Consider the following 16556-nt stretch of genomic DNA (forward strand, 5'->3'; position numbering starts at 1 on the left):
GCAAAAAAGCCAACTTGTATTTTTTTGGCCTAAAACAGTGATTTAAGTTGGTAAAACTTGGAAATATAAATTACTGACATTTAGGGCAATAATGTAAGTTAGCACAACAAAGGAAGCCAGTTGTCTGCTCAAAAACAAGTTGGTGAGTTGTTGTTACTTATATCTTTAAGTTGGGGTTCACAACAAGGGACAATAGTTCTGATAACTCTTATTTCTTTGTTGGGAAATTTGGTCATTAGCGAAAGCTGGCGGCTAACTGATGCTAGCGGCTAACTGACGCTAGCGGCTAACTGATGCTAGCGGCGCTGCTTGTTACAGCTACAAGAGTAGCCATTAGCGTATCAATGCTAACTCAAAATTGTGGTCGCAACATTAGCTAACATTCATAGCGGCGTTACAATCGTGCCAGAGAAATTCAGAGTTGAGCAAACTCAAAAACAAAACTTAAAATATTTAGTTTAATTGTCCAACTTAAATGATTATTTATCGAAGTTTGTTGCCTTGAAATTTTGAGTTCACCCAACTTTTTCTTTTTTTGCAGTGTGCTTTAGCTTGTTAACATCACTCAAATATTCACCTTTCATAAAACAATTAGCTACACTTAGCTCTGATGTTTTCACTTTGGAACATTTATGTTATTATATTTGTGTAATTCCTTAACACACCAAAGTAAAAGCACTGTGTTCATCAGGACAATTGACTATTCCAGTGTTCAGATCTCACTATCAAGAAAAGACTAGTTATGTAAATTGGCCTTTCAATCTGCATAAATATTGATGTTTTAGTATTAAAAAGTATTGATTTATCAGTGACAGCATGCGACTTCAGTCCTTTTTTGCACTGAGAACATGTTTTTTAATCTAACAATTCAATTCAACTATCTCAAGGGAAAAGGATGGCACGCAAACCTTTAGCCAAATGCCAGAAACAACCTTGACAGCAGCCTTGCAATCTGATTGTTTCACATGAAGAAACATTTAGGCAGTTTGTTTCACCTTCTCATGAACAGACAGCCGGCCTTAAGTGGCCTTGTCTTTTTTCATGAAAAAACAAAGTCGGCAAAGCCCAATATTCATTTGGGCAAAACACATTCAAATGTTTTTTTTTCTTTATGTCTGTTCATATACCACGGTTGTACCTAAACATTATAAAGAAATATAGATTTTTGAAGCACTGCCAATGAGACAAAGTCAGGCTCACACAATTAGCCCTGTTAAAGAGTAATACCACTTTCTTCATTTTTTCCCTTTGTAATCATGAAGTTTCTAATTCAAAAAAGACACAAATGCGGGCGTGTGATGTCATCAAGACATAGTCTGATGGCGCTCCATTTTCTCAACATCACTTCCCCGTGTTTTTCATTATTAATTAAGATAATAAAACACCGACAAAATAAACTGCCACCATAATGGATTTTTGTTTTTGACTCACAATGGAGTCTAAACACAAATGAGACATTATAGAGGGAGCTATTTCACAGGCATGAGATACTATATTGTAAGTTTGTAATGCTCATGCAATCCAATAGTAGGCCTCAGGGTACCTGAATCCTAAAATTAAGTGGCATTTCCCTTTAAATGCACTGAACTTGCTATTGGGGTTGGCTTTACATGTTACAACCTCTCAGCAATAGTAGATAAAAGGTTTCATGTGTCACTTTGTCCTCAGGGTGGGAGCAATGGATGGTTAAATTCAGGGGGGTTAATCCTCTTGGGAGTTAATGTGCTGTGAGTGTTAGTGAATAAGTGGTCGTTGATGACCTAATAGTCTAGACAGATTTCAGAATAAAGGCCTCCTATAAGAAGTGAGGAGCATTTATGGGTACAAGTCGGGAATCTCAAGGGTGATGAGTCCAAAAAAAAATGGTTCCCAAGCCAAATTTTGAGTTTTTGACCTTCTAATTTGTATCAAATGGCCACCAAATTGTCCATCTTGCTCAGTCATTGGACCATTTCCCCTTAGTTTTTTTGTAAGTTGGCAATCAAGATGAGGAAATTAAGTTTCTGGATCTATAGTCTAGAGTCAGAGCAAGGATATAGTGGAGGCTCAGTGTCTTTTTTATGTATATATATATATATATGCAAAATACCAACTGGAACATTTAAAAGTGATATTGATTGAATATTTATGTCGGCCTTAAAAAAAACACACAAATAATGCTTAATTTCACCTTAAAAGTTGGTATTTTGCATATATATATAAATATACATAAAAAAGACACTGAGCCTCCACTATATCCTTGCTCTGACTCTAGACTATAGATCCAGAAACTTAATTTCCTCATCTTTGATTGCCTACTTACAAAAAAACTTGGGGAAAATGGTCCAACGACTGAGCAAGATGGGCAATTTGGCCGCCATATTGATATGCAAATGAGGAGGTCAAAAACTCAAAATTTCGCTTGGGAACCATTTTTTTTGGATTCAGCACCCTTGAAATAAAGTAAAGTAGGCCGGTTCCTGACTTGTACCCATAAATGCTCCTCACTTTCACTTTTTGGACAATTCCGTCTAGACTATAAGGGCCAGACCAAAAGCCAAGTCCAAAAATAGCATCCTTAGGTCCCCATTCATGGGTAAATTTTACGTGTCTCATCAAGATCAGTGGCTCAAGAAAATCAGCACATTATAAAAGATATGAGCAAACCAACCATTGTTGTTTTTGTCTGCATGAACACCAACATTACATCTGGATGAAGCTGCATCACGTAAAGCCATCCCATTAGCCCAATTTTCTACATATCAAGGTGCATAACGAGGATATACACAAAAAGTACAAAGTTTTGCAATGCCATCTCCACGTAACTAACTTTAAGGTACTACATGTTACATGTAGGATTTTCACAAAATATATCACTACTAGATCAGAGCAGACTCTTGCCAGTAACCACTGTTTTTTTTTTTTTTGGCAGGGAGAGACTGAAAAAGCATCCTGAGTGCAATGTGCTGCAAGGCACAGCCAACCCTTCCACCATCGCTGGAGACTGGCTGCATGTATACGTACTGTACATCTGTAGTCGAGCAATTCAGCCTCCCATAAAAAGCCATATATTAAATTTAATCTTCAACATGCTTTCTAGCATTCACTTCAGTTTTATACAATTATTGAAACCTCATACTCAACAAGATATAACAAAAGGAGTCCAATATTTGACTCTCTCCCAGGCCTGGCTGCATCAACCAGATTCTTCATCATCATCATTTCATCTGACAAACGTAACATCAGGTAAATATTCAGTCTGTTGCCGAGTTCCTTGTGCAAACATTTAACCTGTGATGGTAAACACTGTTTTATTTCTACGACCTATCTAAGTCACATCACAGCCCGGTGAAATAAATCCTCAAAGTTTTACTACATTTACATGCACATAAGAAACCAGGTAACTGCCAGGTGTGAGGTTAAGGCATGAACTTGGGCGACTCATTTTACTACAATAGTCAAATAGTTTATGAGGGCAGATTATTCCCATCTCTCCTCTTCATTTTAAGCTTGCCATAGGTTAAGTATATCTAATGTTACATAAGGAAAAACCACATAGATGGGATAGTGTATTTAACTGTGTGCATGTGTTTAAATTCACTGTAGACAAAGCACATTTAATAAACTAAACCATTAGCATTCAGAAAAGGGAAATCAATAGGTTTGTTCAGCATAGACTGGACTTTGGATGCGATGATACATGGGAATAAGCAGCAATATTGCCTTTTATCCTGCTAGATTACTGCCACAGTGATGATATTATCCTGGATATGAAATATGTCCTGGGTCGTACGTAAAAAAAACAAACAAACTGAAAGTATATAAATGGTCGAACTCCATCAGAAATCTAGCTGTGTTAACCAAGTTTCTCTTAATGCTTTAAGCTGATAAAACTTCTCATTTCTCATGTATGCATCAGGAATCAGGTCGTTGAGAAAAGCTGGAAATCAATCAACCAGACTGCTTAAGTGCATGTAAAAGTAGTCTCTGAAACAAACATGAACCTGCTCCTGAACACACACTGCTCCACCGACAACTTGAAGAAGTCCATTAGAGCTACGGTTTGAAACAAAGATACTTTGAATATTTTCACATTGAAAAGAATCAGCACAACAAATCTGACAAATATATAAATAGGAAACTCTTGGACGTAGCATCCAATAAAATCAGAAAGGTAACTATACAGTACACCATTAGGAAATTATCTAAACACAGATGTGAGTTATACTGTAATCCAATCAATTATGTGAACCAAAATGTAAAGTTATGTAGAATACTGACACTATATAAATTCTATCTTTTTTGGCATTATTTAGCAGCTTATAAATGACTTTGAAATAATGGCTTTTGTGTGATTATATGTACATAGATATGTGCACGTGTATACAAGTCAAATCTCTTTTTTGGCTTGCGTTGTGCACTGTCAAATTCTACCAAAATAGTAGCTTTGTTAAGTGAGGCTGAGAAAATATATCTCTTTAGATACTGAGATAGTGCTTTACATTTGAAAATAGGAGGCTTCAATGACTAAGACTTTCATTGAAACCGGTCAGACAATGACTAAAGCATGAGGTCATTCAGATATAAGGCCATTAAATGTCAGAGTTCATGCTGTGAGGTATCTTACTACCTCCCTCTTACTTTTCTTCAAAAGAAATGCACAAAAAAGTCACAAGAACTATTTACAGCAGAGGCAGACCTAAGCAAGGTTATTTATAGTTCCACTGCACCAGAAACACTTTAGATGCCTTTCATAACACATTCACAGGTCCTGAACAAGACCTTCATAAAAGCTACATGGTGTACAAATATTGACGTACTTTTATGTCAGATTTGGGAAATGTTGCAGAGTTATTACTTCCTGTCTCGGCTAAGTTGCCATGTAGCTAACCTGTTTATAAAGAGGCAACGTCCCTCCGCTTCCGGTGTCCCTCATGGGACCTTATTGCAGAAAAAACATGTACACTAGTCAAGGGAGAGAGACGAGTTATTCTTTGATCTTGTTTGCATTGTGCCATGAATTAAACACAAGATGTTTACCAATTTAAAATATGATTTTTGTAAGGGACTTTGCCTCTCCGTTGTTTCAGTTAGTTCAAATCGACTCACACAGTATTACACTAGCTAGCTACCTTATTTAGGATTAGATTAGGGTTAAAAATTATGAAATCAATATTAATTCATATAAAAAAAGATGGTAATGAACATGTGAATAAGCTGCATAAACAATCAACTTCTTATTAAATTATATTTAATTTTTATTGTAATAATAACATATTCCTGGATATGCTTTTTATGTTACTATAGAAATACTTTCATTAAAAAGTCTGTGTTTGTTTCACAATGACATTTCCCCAACAGGACATAAAGTGTCATTGGGGAAAATGCCATTATGATATAAACACATCTTTGTAACAGAAACGTTAATATGAAATAAAATGCACTCTTCATAAACCCTGAAAATAAGAATATGTTTTGTTGGCACACTATCATTTATATTTATATATGTTATGCAGCTCCTGCTCAGGTAATATGAATGTGTTATGTGCCAGATTTTTAATAAGGTGTCACCTTATATCAACTGCACCACCCTTCATTTAAAAATGTAGCTTACAAATGTGAAACATTTTACAATTTGAGATAAACTTATTATACTTAGACAAATTTCCTCTACGCTGATTACTTCTGTATCATCTTAATGATGTAAAATCTGATTCTCCATTCGAGACAAAAAAAAAAACTCCTGAGGGCAGATGTTGCACATGCAGCAACATTTTAAGAAGTGCCTATCTTTGCAATCAAAATCTGCATTTCCCTTATCTCATCACAAGATTAACAATAACTGCTTAATGGCATGACCTCAGTTTTGTCACGATGACGGCGGCGAGTTGTTGTGGATCTGTCAGATGAGGGTTCTTCTCCATCACTGAGTGGACTACATAAGCAGGGAAGATGTTACAAAGGTTTCGATATGTTTGATACTGGTGGTCTGGGATGACGTAGCGCTCCTGGTGTTCGGCTGCAGATGGCATCTCCCATGGCGAGTTCCAGATTTGTTCCATTTTATCTGGCATGCTGCGGACCATCACCCGCTCGCAACACGGCATCAGGCTGTTACTCAAAGGATACGAATGATATCCGTAGGACTCATTCCCACAAGGCAAGGGGTCCCAGCTTGCATGCTGCTCCCGGCACAGCGGAGGTCGCCGCTGTCTCATTGGGTTGCTATCATATAGCCTTGAATCTGATATGCTGTCCATACGAGTCATTCCAAGAGACCGAGTGGGCTGTGAGGACAAAGGTGGGAGGACATTCTGAGTGAGGGGATAGTCTCCAGGACAGCTGGACCTGGCCCCCACTGCAACATGCTGGATATGTGGCGCTAGATGAGCTCCAGACTGCTTTCGGGGGCCCTGCTTGGGTTCCTCAGGTCCGTAACTCTGCACCCTTGTCAGTGCTTCATGACGAAACCCATGGGAGAAAGCTTGCATCCTGCCCTGTGCAGGAGACTGCTGCTGCCCCTTCATGCTCTCCTCTAAGCTACTGTCCACGGAGCTCGGGTACAGGTCCCCGTAAGAGGAGAAGGAGTCACTGTTGGAGTGGCTGAGGCAGGATTCAGGGCAGTGGCTGGGATTTCTCTGGTACACACCATGCTCGTGCTCCATGCTACAGAAACTGTCGACATTATGCATGCTGCTCATGCTCATAGTTGAAAAATCACTGTGCAGTGAATAATATCCATGGTCGCTAACTGAGTCATACTTTGGGAACTGTTCACTGTATGTAATAGAGGCGCCATGACTGTTAGTAACTAAAATGGGAGGGTACTGTACACTGGACATGTGCTCCAGAGAACTGTGTGAGAACTGCAGAGAACCTGGCACTGGGCTGCTGGCTGATCGTGTGTTCAAGGCCCCGGCTGCATGGCTCTTGGCAGGCTGCATGGTGGGCACGCTGAGAGCAGACACAAGGGAAGGCACTGAATTTGTCTCAGACTTCCGAACAATGGACAGTGCCTCTGGGGGTTCACAGGCCACGGAGCAAATACTGGGGTCAGACTGACGTTTGGGTGCCACACGTTTGACCTCAGAGTTGCTGTCCCCCTTTACAGTTGCTGGACCAGTACCACATTTAGCTAAAGCACCCTCGCTCATTGTCTTCACCGCAGACAGTTTGGCAAAAGCCCGTAGTTCATCGGCCACCGAGCGCTGCGGCTGGTTGACTCGCTCCGGGTGATAGTACTTGCACTTATGCCCATACGTGCACTTTTTCCCTTGTTTAAAGAAAGAGGAGATCAAGTCAAGAAAAGCACTTAAATTATGAAAACAAAAATGCATAATTGTTTAGACCAGCTATTCTCAACCTTGGGGTCGGGACCCCAATTGGGGTCGCGAGATGATCATTTTGGAAGTCAGCTCTGTCTCCACTGTGTTTAAGTGTTCATGTGTTAATGTGTTTTAGTCTTTTTGGTCACTTGATGTCTTTTTTGGGTCAATTTGTGTCTTTTTTGGTCATTTTGTGTCTTTTTTTTGGTCATTTTGTGTCTTTTTTGGTCAATTTGTTTCCTTTTTTTGGTCATTTTGTGTCTTTTTTTAGTCATTTTGTGTCTTTTTTGGTAATTTTGTTTCTTTTTTTGGTCATTTTGTGTGTTTTTTGGTCATTTTGTTTCCTTTTTTTTGGTAATTTTGTTTCTTTTTTGGGTGATCTGAACTGTGCGTGTGAGATTGGGGTCGCAAGATGATTTCTGGGGGTCGCCAACTCATTTTGGAAGTCAGCTCTGTCTCCACTGTGTTAGAGTGTTCATGTGTTAATGTGTTTTAGTCTTTTTTGTCACTTAATGTCTTTTTTTGGGTCATTTTATGTCTTTTTTTGATCATTTTCTGGCCAATTCAATTTGTGTCTTTTTTGGTAATTTTGTGTCTTTTTTTTGTCATTTTGTGTCTTTTTTTGGTCATTTTCAGTCTTTTTTGGTCATTTAGTGTCTTCTTGGTCATTTTGTGTCTTTTCTGGTCATTTTGAGTCTTTTTGTGGTCATTTTATTTCTTTTTTTTGGGGTGATCTGAACTGCGGTGTGAGTTTCTGTTCAGTGAGCGGGGCTCACGGACAACATGCATGTTAAATTGGGGGTCGCGACTCAAAAAGGTTGAGAACTACTGGTTTAGACATTGATTAGAAAAGAAAAAGTGACTTACCATAAGGGCACGGTTGTTTTTTGTGCTCTGGAACAACAGGACGCTTGCGGAGGAAATTTTCTAAGCTTGGACCGTGTCTTCCCAACGGATCATCAGGCGGCATAAATCTATTCAAAATATTCGGAAAACATTATTAAATGCAAGCATTATTTCTGTTATTATATTAGTTTATAAGTTTAATTTTCTGATTAGCAAAGGAAATAATAATGAAATTACTACATAAATCAAAAGGTTTTTAAACAAATAAACCATTTATACTACTAACAAAAATCTCTTAAACAAAACTAAATCTATGACTAATCATAATCATAATAATGATAATAATATAATCATGTTTTCTTACTTGTCGTTGACAAATGAGTACATTAGGAGACGCTCTTCTATGAACTTCTTCCACTCTGGCTTTTCATTTTGCAAGTCCCTGTAGTTGTCGTTTGACACAATAATTCCATCAGAATCATAAGACAGCTTCACTATGAAGCGATCATCATAGCACACCACTCTCCTGCCCTGAACCCTCCGAGACGGGGTGAAAACCAGGATCTTCTCTTTTTCCAGCTTGCGTAATATTTCTTGGTCTGAAAGAGAAGTTTAATGTTTAATGTATTTTATTTGATAGGGACAATGCAGTTAGCATAGATACAGGACATGCATCTGATGTGCTGCATACAGAGATATAGCTTCAGCTAATTTTCAACTCCCGTCCCTAGTTGTGCTTTTACAACTACATACAAAATCACAATGCTATAAAAATCCAATATACAATTACACCATCTACAAAATAGAATAAAATTACAAACAATTACAATATACATTTACCCTGAGAAATAAAATAAAATAAACCCTGTATAAATATAGCTTAGAGTTTAAAATCATCATAAATCTATACAACAATAAGGAGAAAAGAAAGAAATAACAGAGAAAAAGAAAGGTCAAAAATACAAGTGTCAACTTGTATTTTGGTTGGCAACAATCAGCATCAGGTTATATTATGGTATGTTATATAATAATAAATGGAGTAGTTGTAGTTTTATTGTTGTCCTGTCCTACAATAGGTCCTGATTTTAATTTGACCAACTATTGACTTACCAACTTCTAAGTATAACTTTAAATAGCAACTGCCTTACAAATAGCTTGACTACCTGTGATGAGGGCATCAGGTCTGGACTGTTCCTTTCTCCAGGCTGGGACAAACACAGTGATGTCTTTGTGGCCTTTCTCCAAGAACCATTCAACAGCAAGTTGGATACCACGGCAAGAGAACACCTCTTTATTTCCATGGCTAGAAAACCCAAAATGAAATGAACTTCTGTTAGAGGCAAGATTGCACAGCGTATATTAATTCCACATGAAGCAAAGGCCAATGAAATGTTTGTTGTTGTCTTACCTCATTGCCACATTAGAGCCATCGATGACGATTGGCCTGAGGTTATCAAAGGTATCCATAGAGTCATCTTCCACTGACACCTCTGGACTAACAGTCTCTTTAACACAGGGGGGCCGTAATATTGGTATGGCCGTACTGCTGCATGGTTGACTCTCAGGCTCTACTTTGTTTCCAAGCCTTACTAACTCAGCAAGAAGGTCGTTTATGAGTGCAGCAGCTCCCAGCTTGTTGAGCACCGTCTCCACCTGCTCTCCTGAATAGCCCAACTTCAGAGCAAAGTCCATCTTACTCTGGTACTCTCTGCCACTCGCAGGCTTGATCCCTGGTCCTGTGCTGTTGTCATCCTCACGAAATTCTTGCGCAGTGCTACTCTGGGAGAAACTGGGCCGGTCAAGGCATGGGGAGCGACAGAGCTGTCGGTGGGGCTTTGCAACACCCAAGGGCTCCCTCTTTTTACTCCTGCCGTCGCTCACCTGGACCCTCTGGTGTTGCTGCTCTTCTGATTCGCTTTCTGAACTGCTTCCATCCTCAGAATCATCACTGGCATGCTGGGCCTCACTTGAGTCAATGTTCTCCTCCCTGCATGGGCGTTTTTCCATTTTGAGCTTCTCCACCATCGACCATACTGTCATCACGTTCGTCTTGGCACCTCAAGTTTCCACCCCATGCTTCCTCACCTCCATCGCAGCCAGGGAATCATACTGAAAGCTGGACTGTGGCGCTACAGGCTCTTTGTGTCGAGCAAAAGTAACAGGTTCTCCTTTATGTGGACAGGCAAAATCAACTTATTAAATCCTGGAAGAGAGCACAATGAAAAGTTTCAATTAGTAATGTGCTTTCAACTTTAAATTAATCTTAAAATAATCTTAAAGAGATCCTTTAGACTCAATAGTATAACAATGACAAGGCCATCAGTGCTGACATTTTTTTTTAGATTTACAATCGTGATAACTCTGGTAGACACCCAAAATTAATGTTATCAATTTAGTTTTGTAAGGACACAGTGACCTTCACCTTTGCCAGTCAAAGTCTATTCACTTCATCCTTGAGTTCGAGTGGACATTTGAGCCAAATCAAGGAAATTCCTTCACAGGGAACGATGGACGGACCAACAACCCATGTGCATCAAAACAGACACATTTTCAAGTGAAAACTACTAGTATCATCAATTTGATGCTTACACTGAGGCACTCTGTTTTCACACCAAAATGGCATTTCAAAAATTAGACGGCTGATTGTAGATATGGCCTTACAGTCATCAGCCACTTCCCCTCCCCACCATCCACCAAGACATCAGTAAATACTCCACCTGTGGGAAACACTGCTATCTGGGCCAAGTGACAAAATTAGTCAGACAAATGAAACCTATTAGTCACCTGCCCAAGTAAGCAAGTTACCACAAAAAAAGCGAGTATTTACTAATGTGATATCTAAAGCATCAGTGTGTGAATGTTGCAAAAATTCCCTTTGGTGCTTTTTCCCCAATTAAAACATATATACATAAAAAACTGTCACTGATCTCCTTGTACTTTTAGATACAAAGTGGAAAAACTTCGATACGACAGCAGACTTTCCTGTCTCTCTGGTATTAAAATGACAACCCCCAGTCTTCCTGTACGAAACATGCTAATTAATTTACTGCAAAACAACCCCTCGCCTCCATGTAGAGCCAGACCGATATGGGATTTTTTTTTTTTTTAGAACTGATGCCGATACTGATGTTGAAGGAGGAAAATTAATTGATGATTGAAATGGTGGCCATTATAAAAGTTTTTTTAAGTTGAAGAAAACAGACCTTTTCTAAGTGGATTAAGCATCAATTTTTCAGGACTCTGTATAGGTGCCTAGAGGGCTACTTTCTAATACAAAATACTTAAAAAAAAAAAAATTAAATCATATTTAACATGATTATACATTTTCCAATGTACTACATTTTCAGCCAGTTCTATAAATGATAATGGAAATAAAGAATAAATAGAATTAAAATAAATAGCTAAAAAAACATCATTACTGTTACGTTCCAGTCAATTGCTGACTATTAAAAAAACAAACTTAAGAGCAAGCACTGTTTAAATCATGTGTAAATCATAACAAGCAACGTTTTCAGCATTATATATTGTGTAAAAATAGAGCCGATATTGACCTATCAAAGGCCTATCAGTATTGGTGTATATGCTGTCCGATATGTGCTGTTATGAAAACTTTTTTACACAACATATATTGCAGAAAATCTTGCATGACGTAATTTACAAATTGTGTATTATTTTAAAATAATCAGCAATTGAAACTGAACAGTAATGATGTTTATTTAGCTATTTTTTTCCCCTATTTATTATTTTATTTTCTCAGTTATTTACAGAATTGGCAGAAAATAAAATACACTGTATAAACTATAATAACGTAAATAATATTTTAAAATTGTTTTATGTTTGAGAAAGTAGCTCTCTGGTTACATTTGCAGAGTGTTAAAGAACCAGTGCACAATCCACAGAAAAAAGGTCGATTTCATTCCAGCTCAAAAAAACTACTATATCGGCCACCATATCGGTATTGTTGAATTTACCTCCTGTAAAATCAGTATCGGGATCAGCCTAAAAAAATCCCATGTCGGTCTGCCACTGGTAAAAAAAAAAAAAAAAAGGTTTTTGGCCAATAATATCTGTCAGTTGATACATCTGTCGGGCTCCTGCTTACTGGTCTTGCAACCAACATTTGAGCCAGACACACATAGAGTGAGTGCATGAGTTAACATAACCTGAGACAAAGTGTGGGCTGAACAGTGTATCCCTGCGCCTACAGTCCTCTGACAGACAATATGAATTGAATAAAATTCCCTCAAGAACAAAAGCTGTTTTATGGTAAAGCAGAGGAAGACTCCAGCAGAACCTGCAGTACAACCCTGCACACTGTTAACAGCTTTACATGTTTACATAATAGATATTTGTAATCAAACAATCTTAATAACATATGCATAGATGAACAGAAACACTAGACTACACTTTCCCCCAGTCTTGCAGATAGTAGGATACAGCCAGCTTCTAGCTTCAAGAGGCGCAGCCCATGATGTGCGTTGCTTAGCAACACAGCCTTGTCATCAGCTAACTCCTTTTTACCAGTCACGACTAACACAAACACAGCTCATCATCTCTCTTCAGGCAGTCAGTAAATGCAGAACACTTACAGCTACACTACAACTCTACACTAAAACTCTTGAGGCAGCATATTTTTGCAATAAAAAAATATATTACATAGCAAATACTATGTCACAGGCAACACCCTCATGAGGTTATATACAAAAGTGATGTTCATTGAAGACCCTGAAGGGTGATAGATATTTTTAGGGTAAATTTATAGGTTTAAATACATCCCAGTGCAACCGGTGCACACTGCCTCGCTACAGATGGATGGAAAACAAACATTCAAAACAACTAGGAGGGATGTTAAGGCTTTTTTGTTGACCTCACACACTGCACTGCCATCAAAGACATTTTATGATCATATCAATACATGTTTAAGGGAGCAGAGCTCTTCCAAATCCTTTCCCTTCCACCTCCAGATTCACAGGCTTAGACTCAGCAAGGCCTCCAGACTCTCTGCACATGCACAGGCTCGTGTGGTTCTGTTTCATAGCAACAAGTGAAGCAGGTCCATTGCTGACCCTACATAGTATCCGGTATGAATGGCTATGGTCGTGATGCTTACATGTACCACTTGACGAGAGAGATATCTTAAAATTAAGATATTAAGTTATTGGCAGCCACTGCTGTACAAATACGATCCAGCAGATATTTTACATTAGATAGAGCAATCAAAGAATGCAACACAGTCAGTTTCAAATACTCTGCATAGTGACAATTCTGACATATTCTTTCAGCATGCTTAGCCACCACCTTTAAGTAGACCAATCTCATCAAAACTACAAAACTGAGACAAGTCATCGGTGTGTTCTGCCATGAGATCATGTCAAGATTATCTGGGCCTAGAAATATCTTATCTTCTGAGCTGAAAAGCCTAAACAAACAGACATTTTCAGTCCTGAATATGCTTCAACATAACCACAGAGAAGTCATTCTGTCATTCGGGGCATGGAGCCAAGAAAAACAATATGGTCTTCTTTCCTTGTTTACGTTGATCAGATGATGGCACTATACTCCTATCTCACTTTAGACTCATCAGACCGGTGACATCTGAACTGCTACCATGAATGAATGCTGGCTGTTAATCATTGGGGAGCTTGTTCAATTCATCTGAAACACCAAAATACTGAAGATGACCCTGGTAGATTATCACTTCACCACGAAAGGCAAATGTCTTGATTAAAAGTTGTTTTTTAATCATATGGTCTAACGGTTAACAGCTTATTTTGCTGAACAAAACCCCTACAGTCTACATGCTGTGTGTTCATCATCTGTGGAGGGATATTTAGCTTTTATCTTAACGGACAATCATCTCTAATTACGTACACTTGCTATGGAAATGCACTGTCGCTTACCGTCATGCTGTAAGTCAGGCAGAAACAAAGATCTCGCTAAATAAAACTTAGCCACATTTTAGAGTACGGAAGTTTTCGAGAAACTGGGGAATTTCTCTAATCCCACCACAAATACAACAAATAAAACTGATAAATGTTGTTAATGGTGGCTGATAGCTTTGGACAACAACTTTATTCTTTAAAGTGTCTTCTATATCATAAACACTGCATTAGGCACTAAACAACTTTGATTTATTGGTGGCAGCTTCTTGGAGCAATTTGATTTTTTACTTCTTGTTGATTTGTTTAAGTAAAATTGGCATGGTCAATGATGATAATTAAGTGTTTAAACACTCTGGAAACAGCACACATTAAAAACACAAGTAAAAAAGGGGGAAATTAACCATTAAGCAGGAGCACACTCGAAAAAAAGTGAATAAATTCTCATTTTCAGACAGTTTTGCCTTGACTTCACAGCTAACTACATGACTCTGCAACCAAATCTACACATTGCATTGATCTCAATGACAGTTACTCTAGATAAAAGTTCCTGAACTGTTGAATTAAATTGGGTTGCCAATGTTATTGCAGCTGACACGTCAATAGAAAAAAACTGTGCCTAAATATCATTATATCATGAGTTGAGATGAATAAATGGAGGAAGGTGGAGCAATATGAAAGTAAAATAGATCTTATACTTACAACACACAGCGTTATGACATTACTACTGTACACGACGCCACCTTTATGGTTGAATTTGATTAGAGACTTGACATCCTGAGGCCCTTGAGTCACGGTTAGCACACGTTAGCTAGCATGCTAATGCTAGCATGCTAATGTACCGTTACTTGGCCAGCTGGAGAGCCAACGTTTTAGCCACAAAAACTAAACCGGCCTACTTTATCTTTATCTTGTTTGTCAATTAATCTAGAGCTAATAAACACCAGTTAATGCAAGCTAACAATAAAAGACAAAGCTTAGCAAGTAAGCCGGTCTCTATTTAGTTAGCATAGGTAGCATAGCTAGCATTAGCTAACGCACTGTAATAGTGGCTCCACAGGCTAACTTAGCTTTAGCTTCCGAGCGAACATTTTTGCCAGAATACTATTGTAACTTGAGATAAAGTTGACGATCATTTAACATTTTAAGCGGAAGTGAAACTTGAGCAACACACCATTATTTTCTACATAATCTGCACATTAAATCAGTGCTGTCTTTGACTTCAGACGGTGCTCCTCTCACCTTGTTGCTGTCATCCTCCTCGCCTGGAACACTTCTGTTTTGCTGCCATTGGCGCTGTCGCAGTTTGGTCAGGGTTGCCAGATAGCGCGACGGAAACAAGTAAATAAGGTTTAAAAAAAAAAAAATACCGGAGTCAGAACAGTGTTACAAACTTTAACCCTCCTGTTATGTTGCGGGTCAAATTGACCCATTTTAAAGTCTAAAACTCTAAAAAAAATTGTTAAAATATTTTTTTTCGGGGATGAAACATCTTCTGCATGTCTTAATGAGAGTAATCAACATATAAAATAAGAAAACGGTTAATTTCACATATTTGCATGTTTATATTACATAGATACTGAGAGGTGACTCATGTTAACCCTATAAAGCCAAGTGTATCATATTTCATACGTAAGTTTTTGAGACCTCTACATCATCAGTGTGATATTTTCTTTTCCTGAAAAACCTGATGAATACATGAATTGATGATTAAAAAAACTGAGCGACAAATTTCACAAAAATACCAGTTGTAACAAAAATGATTTGCTGGTTCCACTGGTGGATCAGTCATTGCTGCGTGAAAACTTCATATCAGCAGATGTATAATGTTGTTTTATATGGAAAAAAATATTTTGTTTGTTTGAGGAAAATGTTAAAAGGACAGTCAAAGTTTTATTTGGTTAAAAATATTAGGCTTTATGTGATTATGTGAGTTCAAGAAAAGCAAATTGTGAGCAACAAATTGCACCAAAAGACCTGATGTATCAAATATGATCCAAATTAAATTCATATATGAAAATTGATATTGAATTTAAAAAAATGTTAGCCGGTTCAACAAGCACTCCAGTTTAGAAAATTTTGAATTTTCTGGCAATTATTTCACGGTACAGGCTTTATAGGGCTAAGAAATAAATAAATTGCATATATGAATTCTAATTTGTATCATATTTGATACATCAGGTCTTTTTGTGCATTTTGTTGCTCACAGTTTGTTTTTCTCAAACTAACAAAAACATATAAACCCTAACATTTTTAACTTATTAAGACTTTGACTTTTCCTTTTTCCTCAACCATGCAAAATACATATTTTTTCCATATAACACAACATCATACATCTGCAGATTTGAAGTTTTTTAATGCAGCAATGATCCATTCGTGGAACCTGCATATCATTTTTGCTACATCTGGTATTTTTGTGCAATTTGTTGCTCAGTTTGTTTATCTTCAACACATGTATACATCAGGTTTTTGATGATGTAGAGGTCTCAAAAATAACTGTATCTAATATGATACACTTGGCTTTATA

At 37.8% G+C, this 16556-nt stretch overlaps 1 protein-coding gene across 2 annotated transcripts; it reads right to left on the bottom strand.

Annotated features, from left to right (window-relative positions):
• Nucleotides 1-2672: 2672 nt before the first annotated feature.
• On the bottom strand, nucleotides 2673-15293 carry zc3h12b (zinc finger CCCH-type containing 12B). Of its 2 annotated transcripts, none has more exons than XM_059351907.1 (6): nucleotides 15272-15293; nucleotides 9559-10353; nucleotides 9314-9453; nucleotides 8515-8749; nucleotides 8172-8278; nucleotides 2673-7252 (listed from the first exon to the last, which is right to left on the bottom strand). In XM_059351907.1, exons 2-6 carry the CDS (start codon nucleotides 10188-10190, stop codon nucleotides 5826-5828), a joined length of 2541 nt encoding a protein of 846 aa, XP_059207890.1. In that variant the 5' UTR covers nucleotides 10191-10353; nucleotides 15272-15293; the 3' UTR covers nucleotides 2673-5825. The 2 variants fall into 2 exon arrangements, with proteins under 2 accessions (XP_059207890.1, XP_059207891.1); XM_059351908.1 differs by lacking the exon at nucleotides 15272-15293 and adding an exon at nucleotides 15204-15239.
• Between the last annotated feature and the right edge of the window lie 1263 nt (nucleotides 15294-16556).

The sequence above is a fragment of the Centropristis striata genome, chromosome 15 (assembly GCF_030273125.1).
Source record: "Centropristis striata isolate RG_2023a ecotype Rhode Island chromosome 15, C.striata_1.0, whole genome shotgun sequence".
Lineage (NCBI taxonomy): Eukaryota > Metazoa > Chordata > Actinopteri > Perciformes > Serranidae > Centropristis > Centropristis striata.